The sequence below is a fragment of the Aulonocara stuartgranti genome (genome assembly GCF_965226115.1).
Source record: "Aulonocara stuartgranti genome assembly, chromosome: 7".
NCBI classification, from domain to species: Eukaryota; Metazoa; Chordata; class Actinopteri; order Cichliformes; family Cichlidae; genus Aulonocara; species Aulonocara stuartgranti.
Window position 1 is genome coordinate 14721291 of NC_138945.1, and position 14205 is coordinate 14735495.

The window sequence follows — 14205 nt, forward strand, 5'->3', positions numbered from 1 at the left end:
AGGGAGATAGGGCTGGAAGAGCCAGCAGGAGTCCACAATCGATTCTCCAGCAAGAGGTTATCTATACGTGGTATTTTAATGTCATGGAGTCACGCCAAATTGATAGTGATAAATATTTGCCGGAAGATTAGGTGAAGAGAGTGTGTCTAGGGCGCTCTATCTCAGACCTGTAACCCTGGCAGAGCTGTTCCTCTCTGTGTCGGATTAGCCCCATCCATCCAGTGTCAATGGCTGTCTTGTTGAGAAAATCAGTGAGTAAACACGGCTGACAGAGAGAGAGGGTGAGAGAGCTGTGAGTGTGTATGTGGGTGTGTTGGATGGTAGATGGTCGTCTGATTACTCATACAAATAGACTCCAAAGTCTGCCTGGTCCCTCCCGAAATGTGTTTTCTCTCTATTCACTCTCTTCTTTCTCTCTTCTCCTCTCCTTCCTTTTCCATATATACTGTTCCTGTCTGCTGAGGACCCCCCCACCCCCCCTGTGTCCTGCTGTTCCCACTTTGTCCCCATCAATCACTGCAGCATTGTGTCCTGGATGTTATATAGAGTGACTTAATATCCCTTCCTTCATCTATATTCACTCCCAAAATCATTCTCTGTGAGGATCCTGTGTGTGTGTGTGTGTGTGTGTGTGTGTGTGTGTGTGTGTGTGTGTGTGTGTGTGTGTGTGTGTGTATAAGAGGGTGACTGAGGGGTTATGAAGCAGGATCAGATGTGGTATTCATCTGCTTGCTTGTACCTTTATGATCCTCACATGTAAATTGGATCCAAACATGTAAAATGAAACTGAATGCAAGACTACTAATATCATGTATTGTTTAGGTGATAAATGAGTGTCCTTGCCCGATCAAAGACAGTATAAAACCTGGTCTTAGCTAACACGATGACTTTGTATTTTAAAAGTCAGGTGTGACGAGTGATCTAACTGATCTGATTGTGAAATTGCTTGAGCATGCTTTGAATAATAGTCCTTTTTGGAACTCAGGAAGATCATAATTTGTAAAATAGACTTAAAGGTACATCAAGTAATTTTTTCAGGTTATTTAATAGGAAACAAGAACATTGTATTCACAAATATACATTAATTGGTCTGGTCTTATGACGTTATAATTAATCCACGAAAAAATAAATACGAGCAGGAGCCGGTTTCTGGGAGCCACCACGTTGCCCTGCCATCTTAAACACAGTGGCAGAGATGGAAATTTTATGTACTTAGCTAGTTAAAGCTAGTTAAAGAACACAAACAGTATTTTATATATGATCATTTAACATTTGTACATGTATATTTTCATCAACTTTTTTGTCATCATGTGTTTTTCCTCTATCCTCCCTCATTTTAACCTCATCCTCTTCCTCCTTCACAACAGCTGTTATAAGCTCATATATAAGCTAATATGCTAGCTAATGTTAGGCTCGAATGCCCTACAAATCACACTTTCCTTCTGTTAAACATTTTGATTAGATTCACACATTGTATGAGAGTTTAATGACTGAGTCTAACAATGTTCCATACATTTTTTTTTAAAGTTGATATGAACGCTAGCTAACAGCAGCTAACACGGACAAAAACAGCAGCGCTTACTGACAGAAAAGTGTAGGCTATCCTCAACATCTCATCTCAGTATTACCGTCATTACCGTCACAGCCTTCATCAGTGTGAATAGATATGCAAACCAGCTAAAGTGAATAGGCACTGACAGATACAATTACAGATTAAATACATCAGTTTTGATGGTTTCTGCTGAGACTGCCTGTTTTTCTCTGCTAGCAACCTTTATGCTAGCCACCTGGCAACTTACTGGTTGTTGTATTTTCAGCAAGAAAGACAGATACTAAAATCCTGAAATATATCTTTAAATAACAGTACTGGCATAAGAAAACCTATAAAACTACAAGAAATAAAAAAAAAAAAAAAAAGGTCAGTGAGATAAATGAAGTAATTTTGATCAAGGTTAGAAAACACACAAAAAAATAATTCGACTTTGCAAATGTTAACTAATTAACTTCAGTGTAATCTAAAAATATATTCTAACCAGATAATTAACTCTAAAATACTTTCATTCCACTCAGTGGCTAAGAACAGAACAGAACCTATTAAATTCACTGAAATAGCCTTTGAGTCTTTTTTGCCCTCTGTATAAAATGAAGACATCACATCTCCAGCACCATCCCCATATTTTTGAAGGGTTCCTGACAAATAGGGCCTCCCTGCTACGCTTGGGTGGCCACCTTCATTCCGCACTTGGCTTGTTTACATAGCACCAGGACCATTTCCACGGATTAAACAAATCACTGCCCGAGGGGGACATCCATAATCCACTAACGGGTCACCAGCAAGACAGTTATAAATGCCTGTGTCTACTACTGGGGGTAGGATAAATGTCCACGTCCAAAGATGACCTTCCCTGAATGCAGAGCTCAGTGCTCCCTGCAGTTTATTATAGAAAAGGGAGAAAAAAGAAAGAAGAAAAAAGAAAGAAAGACAGACTTTGTCACAAAAGGCTTTATTATATTGTTATTAACAGGCTTGTTTCATCAAAAAAATATAGAGAGCAGCAGTTCTGAAAGGAGGGGTGAGGCTTGGCGACGAGAGACTATCCCACTTACTAGCTTCTATCACAGACTGAAGGATTTTGTGACACCTACAGTAATCATGGGAGACATTCTTCCCATAAATGAAAAGGCCAGTGAAGAAGATCAGTAAAATACTGCGCCGATCTCTAACCAATTTACTTCATCGTTCCGCATTACAGCCTTATGAATTGTTCAGATACGATAACAAGCACTCAATCTGCTTTATTATGTACGTTAAATTAGACTTTACACAAAAAAAGAAAGAAATTGCAGTGGCATTCAGTGGCTTCTTGAATAAAATGTAATTTGTGTGAGAATTTGTTGTATCTGTCACAAATATTCACAATTAGCGGCGGTAATTATTTGATAGTTTCTGCAATTACGGCTTAAACGGTTAAATTTGGAACTGTGTGGAGCCTTAATTGGCCTAAATGCGATATTTTGCATATTTGCATAATGAGGAAATTGGTAGAAAATTGTGTTCATTCATTTGTGAAAAATCCTATGAATTTTATGAATTTGAAAGGTCTGTTCCTGCAGTCTGTGACTTTGCTAGCTGCTCCCCGAGGAGCCGGGGGAAAGTAGGGCACAGGGAGCAGGCCAAATGGAGGTGATTTAAAAGAGAAAGAGGGAGCAGAAAGGTTTTTACAGAACTTTATGTCTGCAGTCTAAGATAACTGAGAGTTTAAAATAGCCAGAGTTAGTCATAGGAACAAAAAGAGCTGTTTGATCATACTGGAAGATGCTTAGATGCCATTTAAGCAAGAAAGCATCTGAGAAAGTTAGGGTTAGTTTGTTTTTTTAGCTATGTGTAATATGCAATAATGATAATGTTCACAGCTGGAATAATGGCAGACACAAACACAAATTTAGATTTTCCATTAAACATAAAATCATTTAATTTTACACCTTTAAATATCACGTTTTTGTTTTTGTTTTTAAATTTTATATATTGAGCACATTTATTTGTTACATTCACTGAAGTTAAATATACTTTTGGAGCAGCACAGTTCTACTGTTAGAAATGCAAGTAGTTATCATGTCATGTCAATGATAAATCCATCTTTCTGTAAACCCTATTATCATTATTATTATTATTATTATTACTTAAAGTCTATGCTAAGACACAAAAGGTGTTTTTGCATATTGTACAAATAAAAACTGTCCCTAAAGAATTTGACAAAATTCAACTATGTATATGCGGGTAGACCACTAGACTCCAGGTCATTGGCAGAAAAGGTCAGAAAGTTTGATCACACTGTTGAGCACTAAAAACACTTTTATTAATATTGTTTAAGACATGCCTATAGCTCCATTTGCACCCTTTTGGCACAACAATAATTGCTATCTTTAAACATAACCTACCATTCAGCAGGCTATTATCTGTAATCAGTTTCAGTAGAAAGACCACAATAACATTTACCTGCAGTAACGTCATTTACATTACCATTTAAAACGTATGTATTCCCATAATGTTGTAATTTAACAGCATCATATTTCAGTAATTGGATTTCTAAGTCAGTAACATTAGGTTGCTGAGTTATGCACAGTGGCATAGCATAGAACTCTAGCCCCTAAAAACATAGGCGGTCTCTGTCTCTGTCTATAACCTTCACACTGAGAAAATACTATACAGCATGAAAAATGCAATTAAGCAAGACTAGAAACATGTTTTATTTTGAGAAACAGACAAAAAGAATCATCTTCAAATAACAGTTCAAAAGGTGTATAGATAGATAGATAGATAGATAGATAGATAGATAGATAGATAGATAGAAATAATTTAAAAATGCACTTTCATCATCCTCTATCACATTTTCTTGTTCACTGTGCTACACAGAAGGAAAAATACAGGAGTTTTTTTTATGCCCATCAGAGGTCAGAGGTCAAGGTACACCATAACAATTAGAAACAAAGCAATTATCTTAAAGTTTAAATAAATGTCCAATCATAGTTGTGTTTATGAAAGTGTAACACTAAAACTCTTGTTTAAATAGACCCAATAGCAGTACTTTAAAATGCATTAGATTAAATTGTTGAGTAGTGATTTGAAACATAAATTGTATTTTCTGTCAGTGGTTACATTTGCTATATATTGCACTAAATTAGACTTGTGGATATTCTGGGTGATTTAGTAATACATCAAAATGTTCACGAGCGTGTACTCGGGTACGTTTGTGCACTAAACAAATCAAATCAGCATTCAAGTAACTAACTGCAAACGTATTTATTTTTTTAATTAAGAAGCCGCGTCATTGTGGTATTTTAAAATGCCTCTGCAGAATGCTTTGCTTACCTTATAACACACCAGCTGAGAACTGCTGGTCCAGCACACAATAAAGCTTAATGCTGCTCAATGTTGGTGTTGCACAACTTTCAGTTAAAACGGTACAAATCTTTCAATAATTTTTAGTTGCCACTATATGAGTTCAGACCCATGTGTGCAAGAACCATGTGTTTCAGTTGTGCTGCATCATTTAACAGTTATAGTGTTATAGCTGACTTCTCTCAGTTTGCTTTCTCTGCCTCCCATTTCTTTTTATGTGTGCTTTTTTCTTTTTTTGTGATATTCCAGCTTTGTCCAATTTATTCATGCAACTTTGCAACTTATGATGCTCACAGTTTTTTTTTTGCAAACAAAAACAAATTTTCATTCCATGCTTGTAGGGGCCCCTCCACTGGAGGCCCCGGGCAGTCAGTCACCATTCCCTCAACTACAATGTCCCTGATTGAGGTGGGCAGTGGCGATTTTGTTAAAGCAAACATTGCAAACATCATATTTTCCTCTGATAACTTGTTACAACTTCAACATTGTCCACCAGAGCAGATGTAGCTGCATTATTTACACTAATCTGTTTTTAAAAAGTAAGTATATATTTTTTAATTTACATCTTCTTAGTTTAGATTTCCCCTTGACTTTCCACGATGTCACTGGGACATCTAGCTGCACAGCAGCAAAATGAGTCTGGGTGAGAACTGTGATAAGGTCAGCTCTTAACACTAATCAGAAACTTCTGTGTGCATTAGTGCTCTGCAAATGTTTAGCAACACTTACAGTATGTCAAAGGCTGGGCGTGTTCGCAGTCACTGTTGCAGCCTTAATATCTTGCTGCTTTAATTGGAACACTTACTCAAGAACACAACATACTTGGTTTAAAGATTTATGTCAGAGCTGACTAACAGTTAAAATTTTCTTTCAAATCATTACTCAGTGTAAAAACTGCTGTCTGTATGTTTTAAATGGCCCACGATTGATCTCAAAAGCATGTTCAGGTTATGTTCTATATATGATTGAACATCAGTGTCTCTCTGAGTCCTGCAGTCACCCTCTAAGAACCAAAACAAGGATGCAGTTTATTTAAGAAGTGAAGAGCTACTTTACCACCGGCCTCACCTCATCTGAACTTGGTTTCATTCTGCTCTAAGTATGAAGGCAAGTAAAAATATAAAAAGAAAAAGATCAGGATCAAAATCATTTAAAAAAAAAAAACATGATTACAAAAAACTTTTTTACTAACTTCTTGGGGGGCTTTGTTGTTGTTGTTTTAGCTGTTATTTGTAGCTTTAACTTTAATCAGTTATTCCTCCTTTTAAATTCATAGTATTTTTAATTATACGGTATCATAAAAAATAAACAACAAGTTAACTTCTTTAAGTCTAGAATTACATAAAAAAGCATAATGTAATTGTAAACAGATATGCTGTCTTTCAGTATTTGTCAGCACTATAATCTCTAATCAAGGCATATTTTACACTGCTCTGTATCTCCAGAACAGTTAAAGGACTTTTGCTGTATATGACTTAAAGATTTAGAGGATATTTATTAAAACTTTATTTAGAAATGCTAAAATGTTACCTACAGGCCTTGTGAAATACAGATAGTATATATGCTCAGCTGATCAGTTGTTCACTGCCTACCTACTGTTTGGCCACTCTATTAATATTAAATTAAAAAAAGAGTCCCTCAAAGCTCATATTGCATTATTTTGATCTTAATGAGAATCTGGTTGTTTATGTTGTGTGTTTTGAGGATCATCCACATTAATTAGAATTTGACAGATCCAATTAAAATTGTGGGCCCATAATGATGTGATGGGGTTGCCACCAGGGGAGCAGCCTCAAAACAAACAGCACTGGTTTAATGTAAAGGTTGAGGGGCTGGATCACAAAAGCTCGAACAGGAGGCACAAGTTTATGCGAGCGTACGTGCACATGAGCCTGTTTTCATCGTATCGTGCTTCTCTGCCACCCCCACCTCCAGAACCTCATAAAGCTCATAGACGATAATGATCCTGCCATAGACTGTAATGATCCCACCATTTCATGGGGTATTACACTATAATGATGATAGTCCTCGACATTTGCATCCCATCTAGCCTTTAGCTGCTGAGCTGCACCACCATCTTACCTGGCACGGGTAATTTATAGAGCGAAGGCGTGAATAAGCCGCTCTGGAATAATACAACCAGCACTTAGAGTCAGCCGCAGAGATTTATTATGGGAGTGTAAACCCAAAAGGCAAATAGGATCGACATGCTGGTGTGTGTGTGTGTGTGTGTGTGTGTGTGTGTGTGTGTGTGTGTGTGTGTGTGTGTGTGTGTGTGTGTGTTTCCTCTATTTCCCGTTCAAGAATAAAGACATCCACAAGAATCCACCAGTGACAGCTCATAAAGGATGATGGGGAGGCGGATGTGAGACCTGGGAGGGGTTGAGGTGGGTGGGGATGTGGGTGTGGTGAAATCATAAAAAGTCCCCCCTCAAAAAAAAAGACAGAGAAGAAATGAGACAAAAAAGGGACGGAAGCTAACGCCACCACAAATATGTTCTTTTCCCGAGAAATTTTTCACGACCGTTCTTTACAAACAGAGAGACACATGCAACACAGAGACGGCACGCACTCAAACACACACAGGGAGGGGGGGAAAAACAACAACCCTGTGCGTATTTTACTCTGAGAGTTAATGGGAATAAAATACCTTGGTGGATGAGTGCAGATGTGTTTGATACAAATAGTCATTTTCCTATTTGCTGCCTCATTGAGCATGATGAATGATGGGAGTCAGGGAGGCGGCGTGATGAATGGCAGCACCTTGGCTCCATTGCATGCCCTATTGATTCTCCTTCTTTATTACTCCTACAACCCAGCTGGCTGCTCCTGCCCTCCCTACACTCTCTCCTCTCCACTGAGGGTGAGAGGAGGAGGAATTGAAGTGGGGTCTTCTTCCTACTGTAAGGTCACACCTCTAACAGGAACAACACCGTGTGTGTGTGTGTGTGTGTGTGTGTGTGTGTGTGTGTGTGTGTGTGTGTGTGTGTAAACATCCAAGTGAAGAAGCATAATGTGTGTGCGCTTGTGGCCTGCTGGGACTTCATGGATAAGGGAAAAATGAGTTTTCTGATTAGCAGATTAGAGGCCAACGGTTTCTAATAGGGACTTGTCTGGGAGTTGCTTAGTTAGAGGGAGGGTGTGTGTGATTGTGTGTGTGTGATTGTGTGTGTGTGTGTGTGGGTGGTGGGGGGGGCCATTTCGAGGTGGCCACCTCCTTGCTTTCTTGTCTATTTTACTTTAAATGGGCATAGATATACACAATGAACACTGTGTTTCATTAAAGAAGACTTGAAACTGCTAGAGGCTATAAACTCATTAGTAAAGTTTTAAAGGTTAGAGATGGAGTAAAAATATGACATTCTTCAAGACTTCTACAGAATTAGGGTTCTCTTTGCCGACCATAGGGGTCACGCCTTACTGGAAATTAGAAAAAATGCAGGTATAAGGTACTTCTGCACTGGTTTTATGTTTCAGATCCAAAGATTATGATTATTTTATATACAGTATAAAGTTAAATAAATCAATAAATGTGCATTATACTGCTGATGAAAACAGTTTCCAACAAATTTAAGTTAGTTAAAGTAAGTCAAATTAATTAAAAATGGCAGGTACAAGACTTGTATCTTCCACTGTCTCTACAGACAGCCTCAGAAGCTGGGGCTCGGACTGCCGGGCCTCCTGCAGAAAGGCAGGCCCATGTTACCTCTTTGGGCTGCGCCTGGCTGGGCCCCAAGAACGAAGACCTGACAACCAGCCAATCACCCTCAATCTCCCACCCCAGGCCAGGCTCCAGGGCAGGTTCCTGGGAACCTTGGTCCCAGGCAGGATCATTTGGATTTTGTTTTTCTTTGAGGTCATGTGAATCGCTGTTTGTCTGTAATGACTGAAAGAATAAGATTGCGGTTACAAACAATGAAAATGAGTTTTTTCCCAAGGGAGAATGCCTTCTAGGGAGAGGTTTTCCCATGTCGTACTGGCAGAAGCCCCCAGAGCAGACCAAGGCTACTGATGGATGGATGGATGGATGGATGGATGGATGGATGGATGGATGGATGGCATCTATCAGGGAGTTAGGGCAATATCATACAAATTGTGAAGGGAAATCATGAAGTACCGAGTGGCTAATGTGTTTTCATTACTGTCATTTAAAATTATAGATCAACATACATACATCAACATTCTTATTAAAACACATTAGTTTATTGAGTTAAGTGCTATCTGAAATACTCACAATTTGTGAGTATTCCACCAAAGTGGACCCCAGAGTTCTGGACACTTTTTTTAATTCTTTGAGCAGTAGTACATTGCTTTAGTTGCTGACAAATTCAAAGTAATGATGCACAAAGAACATGATAAAATAATGAAATTATCTACGTATTTCTAAGTACTGAGTGCTCAGTGAGCTTTAAGAGTCTTATTCTTAAGCATATTTCCGTTGCACCTGGTACACAAGGTTTGAGCAGTCTTTGAGATAAGTAAGAGGTAAAACACGTATCATATACATTTGAGTGACAGCGCTGTGTTTTCTCTCAGAGAGAAGATACGAAAAAAACAACTTGTGCCAGGGACTGTAACCTCAGTCCCGTCGGTTCTGTCAAAACAAAGGCCTGTTCATCCATCAGTCCTCTCATCTGAGTCCACATCTGAGACGCCGGGCCTCAGCATGGACGACAGCTCTGTGGGGGCTGGAGGTATGTTATGACTGGTCTGTGTGTATGGTAGGGGTTCATTCCTGGTTTAGAGGTCATGACAGGTAAGATGTGGAACTTGGAGACATAGCTGTTGTAGTCCAGCTTGATTTCCAGAGTCTCTCCTGAAGTCAAGCATGAAGAATGGTTGTTTTGGTCAATTACCTCAAGTACTAGTTGCAGAGCGTGTCAAAATAATACAATATTAAGATGAAGTTGTTCTTCCATAAGCATCATGTATACGGCACTCTAGCAGGATTGGTGGATGCAAATTCAATCGCAGATTTGAAAAACAATACTCATCGAAAATAATGGGCAATCTTTGCCGCTGATGAATTAAATTTCAAATCATTTCCTAAATGGGCTAGCTAGAGATAGAAGTGATCCCAACCAATAATATGCATGCACATATTACCCTCAGAGGCACACAGACACCATACACGGCTGCTCTCGCATACACACACACACACACATTTGCAGGCATCTACACACAACCATCTTGCTCTCAGCATGGCCTGCGCGAAGCTTCCCAGACTAAATTACAAATGTTTCAGTGGATTGGAGTTGCAGGACATAATGAAGCAGTGCGGCACGCTGAGAGGTAATTACCCAGCAGCACTCCTGCCGTTCTGCAGCCCTGCGAGGTGAGAGAGAAGATGAATAGCCAAAGTACAAAACCACTGACCCCTCAAAAGTTTCATTTACCATCTCCCCCCTTCTATCTCCCTCCCCCTGGTTTTGGGGAGCTTGGAAGAGGTAATCATCTAGGGACAGTTTTGGTAGGTTGATGAATGGTGTGTGTGGCTTTGGTGCTCGTACGCACATGCACACCTATTTATCTGCTCCGGCCCAAACCCAGCCGAGCAGGGCTAGAGATGTGGAGCATGCTGAGCCTTATTGAGTCACCAGGGCTAGCTGAGTGAGGAGACAGGCCAAGGGAGGAGGAGGAGGATGGGAGGGGGTGGAGGGATGGAGCGATGGAAAGAGGACAGACCGCCTGGCTCGGAGACGTGGAGCCGATCAATTTTCTCCTCCAGCCTATCAGTCATGTCCTCTCACTCTGTCCGTTTCTGCTGATGACACACTTTCTCTGCCCATCGGCCCATTTCCAGGCCAAGAGCGAGAAAAGAAAGTCTAGCTGTGTGTGTTTGTCTTGAATGTGCATGTTTGTGTGTGTGTCAGTCTGAAACAGAGTGAGAGAGTGAGAGAGAGCACACACCTGGGGGTTGTCCAAGGGGAGAAGTGCTGAAGACGGCGGGGGCTGGCTTCTGTCAAAGTTTCCTCTCCCACGAGTACAAGTGAGGACTGAGAAGAAGGGAGGAGGAGAGCATATAGCAGCAGCAGCCCCTTAGGTGAGCCAGACTCAGCCTCCTCTCCCAGGCGTGCCAGCGAAGGTGGCAGGATCCAAAGCCTTGTCAATGCATAATGCATTAGAGGCCTCCTTCTCCTGACAGCCCCCTCTGCCGCCTTCCACTCCAGAAGCCTGCCCGCTAATCAAAAACGACACATCCGAATGTCCGGACATACACACATGCGCATGCTTGCACGCCCAAACAGACACACACACACACTCGGGCAGAAATTTACTAATCAAAAAGTGTATTTCCTAGAGGCTGACTCCCAAGAGAAATCCAGCTGGAAGAAATTGGAATAATTTATTAGCTTACAAGTTTTCGTTGACAGTTAGCCCGAGGCTATTTATCTCAGTAATAGAGAACGTCTCCAATGTGGCAAAATTGACCAAATCAAACAGCTTTGATCAGAAAATGAATCTGGCAAGGCTGTCTGTCTCTGGGTGTCCCGTGAGGCGAGCGTGAAACAAACAAAACTGAGAAACAGAAACTGAGAGAGAGAGAAAGAGAGAGATTATTTAACAAGTGACCACTGGGGGGAAAAGAGTGAAGGATAGGCTCACACTGCAAGTGAAATCTCTCACTATGAATTATTATTAACGCAACAAAAGGCGGCCGTCGATATTTAAAATGGAGGATATTGCTGGATAAATAATGTGACAACAGCAGAACATCAAAGCAATTTGTAGAGTTTACGGTCTCTCTTCATCGAGTTTGGGATGCCATAAATTGTCCTGCTTTTTCATATTACAGCAGCAGAATAGCTAATTCACTTTGTCAGCTACAAAAACAGGGAAACAGACAAAAACAAAGGTGACTGTCTGACAGAAAAAGTCCCATCAACACTGTACTCAAGATGCCTGCTTTTGTGTGTACTTGGATTATTTTCTCTTCAGTTAGGCCGATGGTCCCCATTGTTTTTATCTACTCACTCAGCCCTGTGAGATGGACTCAGGAATGTCTGCTCCCTCAACATCTTTCATGTTCAAATGAGTTCAGCTGGAGTCATTTTAAACTGGGTCTGGATAACCTTTAGTCAACCCTTTTTCAGTAATTGCTAGATTTATTAGTATTAACAGTCCATACATACTTTACGGTGTTGGTTTTAGCTACTATTTTATTCATATCTTTACTTGTAGTTTTTAGCGACCAATTTCACCTGTTTCCTATGTTCAACTAATATTTCATTAGCACTTTTAGATAACTGAGTCAGTATTTTTATCCTGCAATTTGAACTATTAATCCATGATATTCTTTCTAAATAACTGACATGCTAGCCGTGAATTTAGCTAGGTAATTTATATTTTGTTCACAATTTTAGTCAGCTGGCTACTATATTTAATTTATTCATAGGCCTAATGATATTGCTAAAGAACCGAACAGCTACTATATAAGCTACATGTTATTCATAATTTTAGCTAGCTACTATTTTTCTCTTTGCTTATCTATAATGATATTGCTAAAGAATTCAACTTCTAGCTATAACTTTAGTTAGCTAATTGATAACATTTTATTTAAGTTTTAGGTAACTACTGTATTTAAACATTAATTCCTAATTTTGCCGTAGGAGATAGCGGTCTACTAACTAGAAGTTTAATGGTTCAATTCCTGGCTCCTCTATTCTTTATTTTTGAAGTATCCCTGTGCAAGCTAGCTGCAAGTAGCATCATCATCATAGCATCATCTATTTAAATGTGTTTGTGAATGTTGAATTTGTTTAAAAAACAAAAATAAAATGACTGTGTTAAGGAGGAAGTAGGAAAGTGTTTTGAGTGCTCAGAGTAGAAAAGCATATGTGTGTAGTCTATTTATTTATCTGTACCCCTAGCTAATAATTTCAGCTATTTCTTTGAGCTACTCTTCTCTACTTATTATTTTGATCTAGTTAACTGTTCTGCTCAGACTTGTTCAGGTCTGCTTACAGTTGCTCATCTTTCCATGTAGGCCCTGTCTACTGCAGAAGTTCCCTCTGGAGTAGGCCATTTATACCGCTGATTTGGATTCAAGTGAGTTATAGTACAACAATCCATGCACTCTTGTCCACTATAATACAATTCCCATTTGCAATCTCTGAGTCCTAAAGGGATGTGGAGATGCTTCTAAGCCAAATCTATTTCCACTCCTGCACAGTATATCTCTGTCACTCTGTCTCAGTGACAAAGACACTGAGCCGAGCTGTAAAACATGCTTTTGACATGATCCCCAGACATGCCTCTCACGGTGAGGGACACATTCATTTGTCGAGGAGACTGACAGACAGTTCAAAGGGTCATCGGGCTGACACCAAAAGGGGACAGTAAACACACCACAACCGTCTCAATTAGCAGCTGATTCACAGCTGTCACGCATGGATCCCAAAGATAGGTCTCATTATGTTAAATGGATGTCAATCACACAAGCCTCAGGGCAACAAAGCGAAGGAGGCGGTGCTGGAGAGAAGCGAGTTAGAGAACCGCGGCCCTAAATGTGAGTTCCAAAGAATGACATATTTTGCAGTGTTTGAAACGATCAAACAAGTTTCACTTACGCAGAATAGAAAAGTCAGTTCAGCGTTTCTTTCTTGACCTCCCAGCTGAATGGAGAAGTTTATAGAACAACAACAAATTCTTTCCATAAGTGTTGAACCGCGCAGCAAAGAAACAATGATTGGATCACGGCGGGAAATTTCTCCATAGACTGGCATTAGCATTGACCCCCATCCTCCTCCCTCCCCCACCTCCACCTGTTCTGCTCCACGCCTCCTCCCACTCCTCGTCCTCTCCAATCTATCCGCCTAATGAATTTTTACCTGGCACAGGCTGTTTTAAACTCCATTTGGACTCGTGCCTACAATTACCTCCTCAGAGTCTCCAAAGTAACTGCGCACAGCCTAATTAGTATGCATTATCAATTAACAAACTTAATAGCTGGCAGATTGATTGGATCCTCTGTAGAAGGGGGCAGAGCTGAAGCGAAACACCAAATGAAAAATCATCTCCCCACGCACTTCTCATTTCTCTTGCACACAGATTCATGGATGCCTGTGTTTGAATGTTTTAGCAGTTACTTGACATTGTACATGTGTTGTTACTATATGTGGCTTTTTGGAAAATATATACAAACACATTAATTTACATAATGCCGTGTATTTTTAAAAATGCAGCTGTGCAAGAAGTATTTCATTACTTTATCCGTGTGACTGCACTGATGCCACTGATGATACATAAACATCTTATATTTTAAATGTATTGTTTTTATTATTATTATTGTGGCATCACTGTGT

General features: G+C 39.9%; 1 protein-coding gene across 5 annotated transcripts in view; it reads left to right on the forward strand.

Annotated features, from left to right (window-relative positions):
• Nucleotides 1-14205, forward strand: part of LOC309711616 (uncharacterized protein) — a 47250-nt gene that overhangs the window by 7182 nt on the left and 25863 nt on the right. For 2 of the 5 annotated variants that reach the window (XR_014278039.1, XR_014278040.1), the window contains exon 3: nucleotides 12888-12949. Coding sequence is in view for 1 of the 5 variants with exons in the window: in XM_082542033.1 (XP_082398159.1) it covers nucleotides 8545-8756; nucleotides 8839-8972; nucleotides 9437-9594; nucleotides 12888-12949 (566 nt within the window). In the remaining 4 variants the exon portion in view is untranslated. Of the gene's footprint in view, nucleotides 1-8544; nucleotides 8757-8838; nucleotides 8973-9436; nucleotides 9595-10773; nucleotides 11115-12887; nucleotides 12950-14205 lie in introns of those variants that run through there. The other 3 variants (XM_082542033.1, XR_014278038.1, XR_014278041.1) reach the window with 3 other exon arrangements.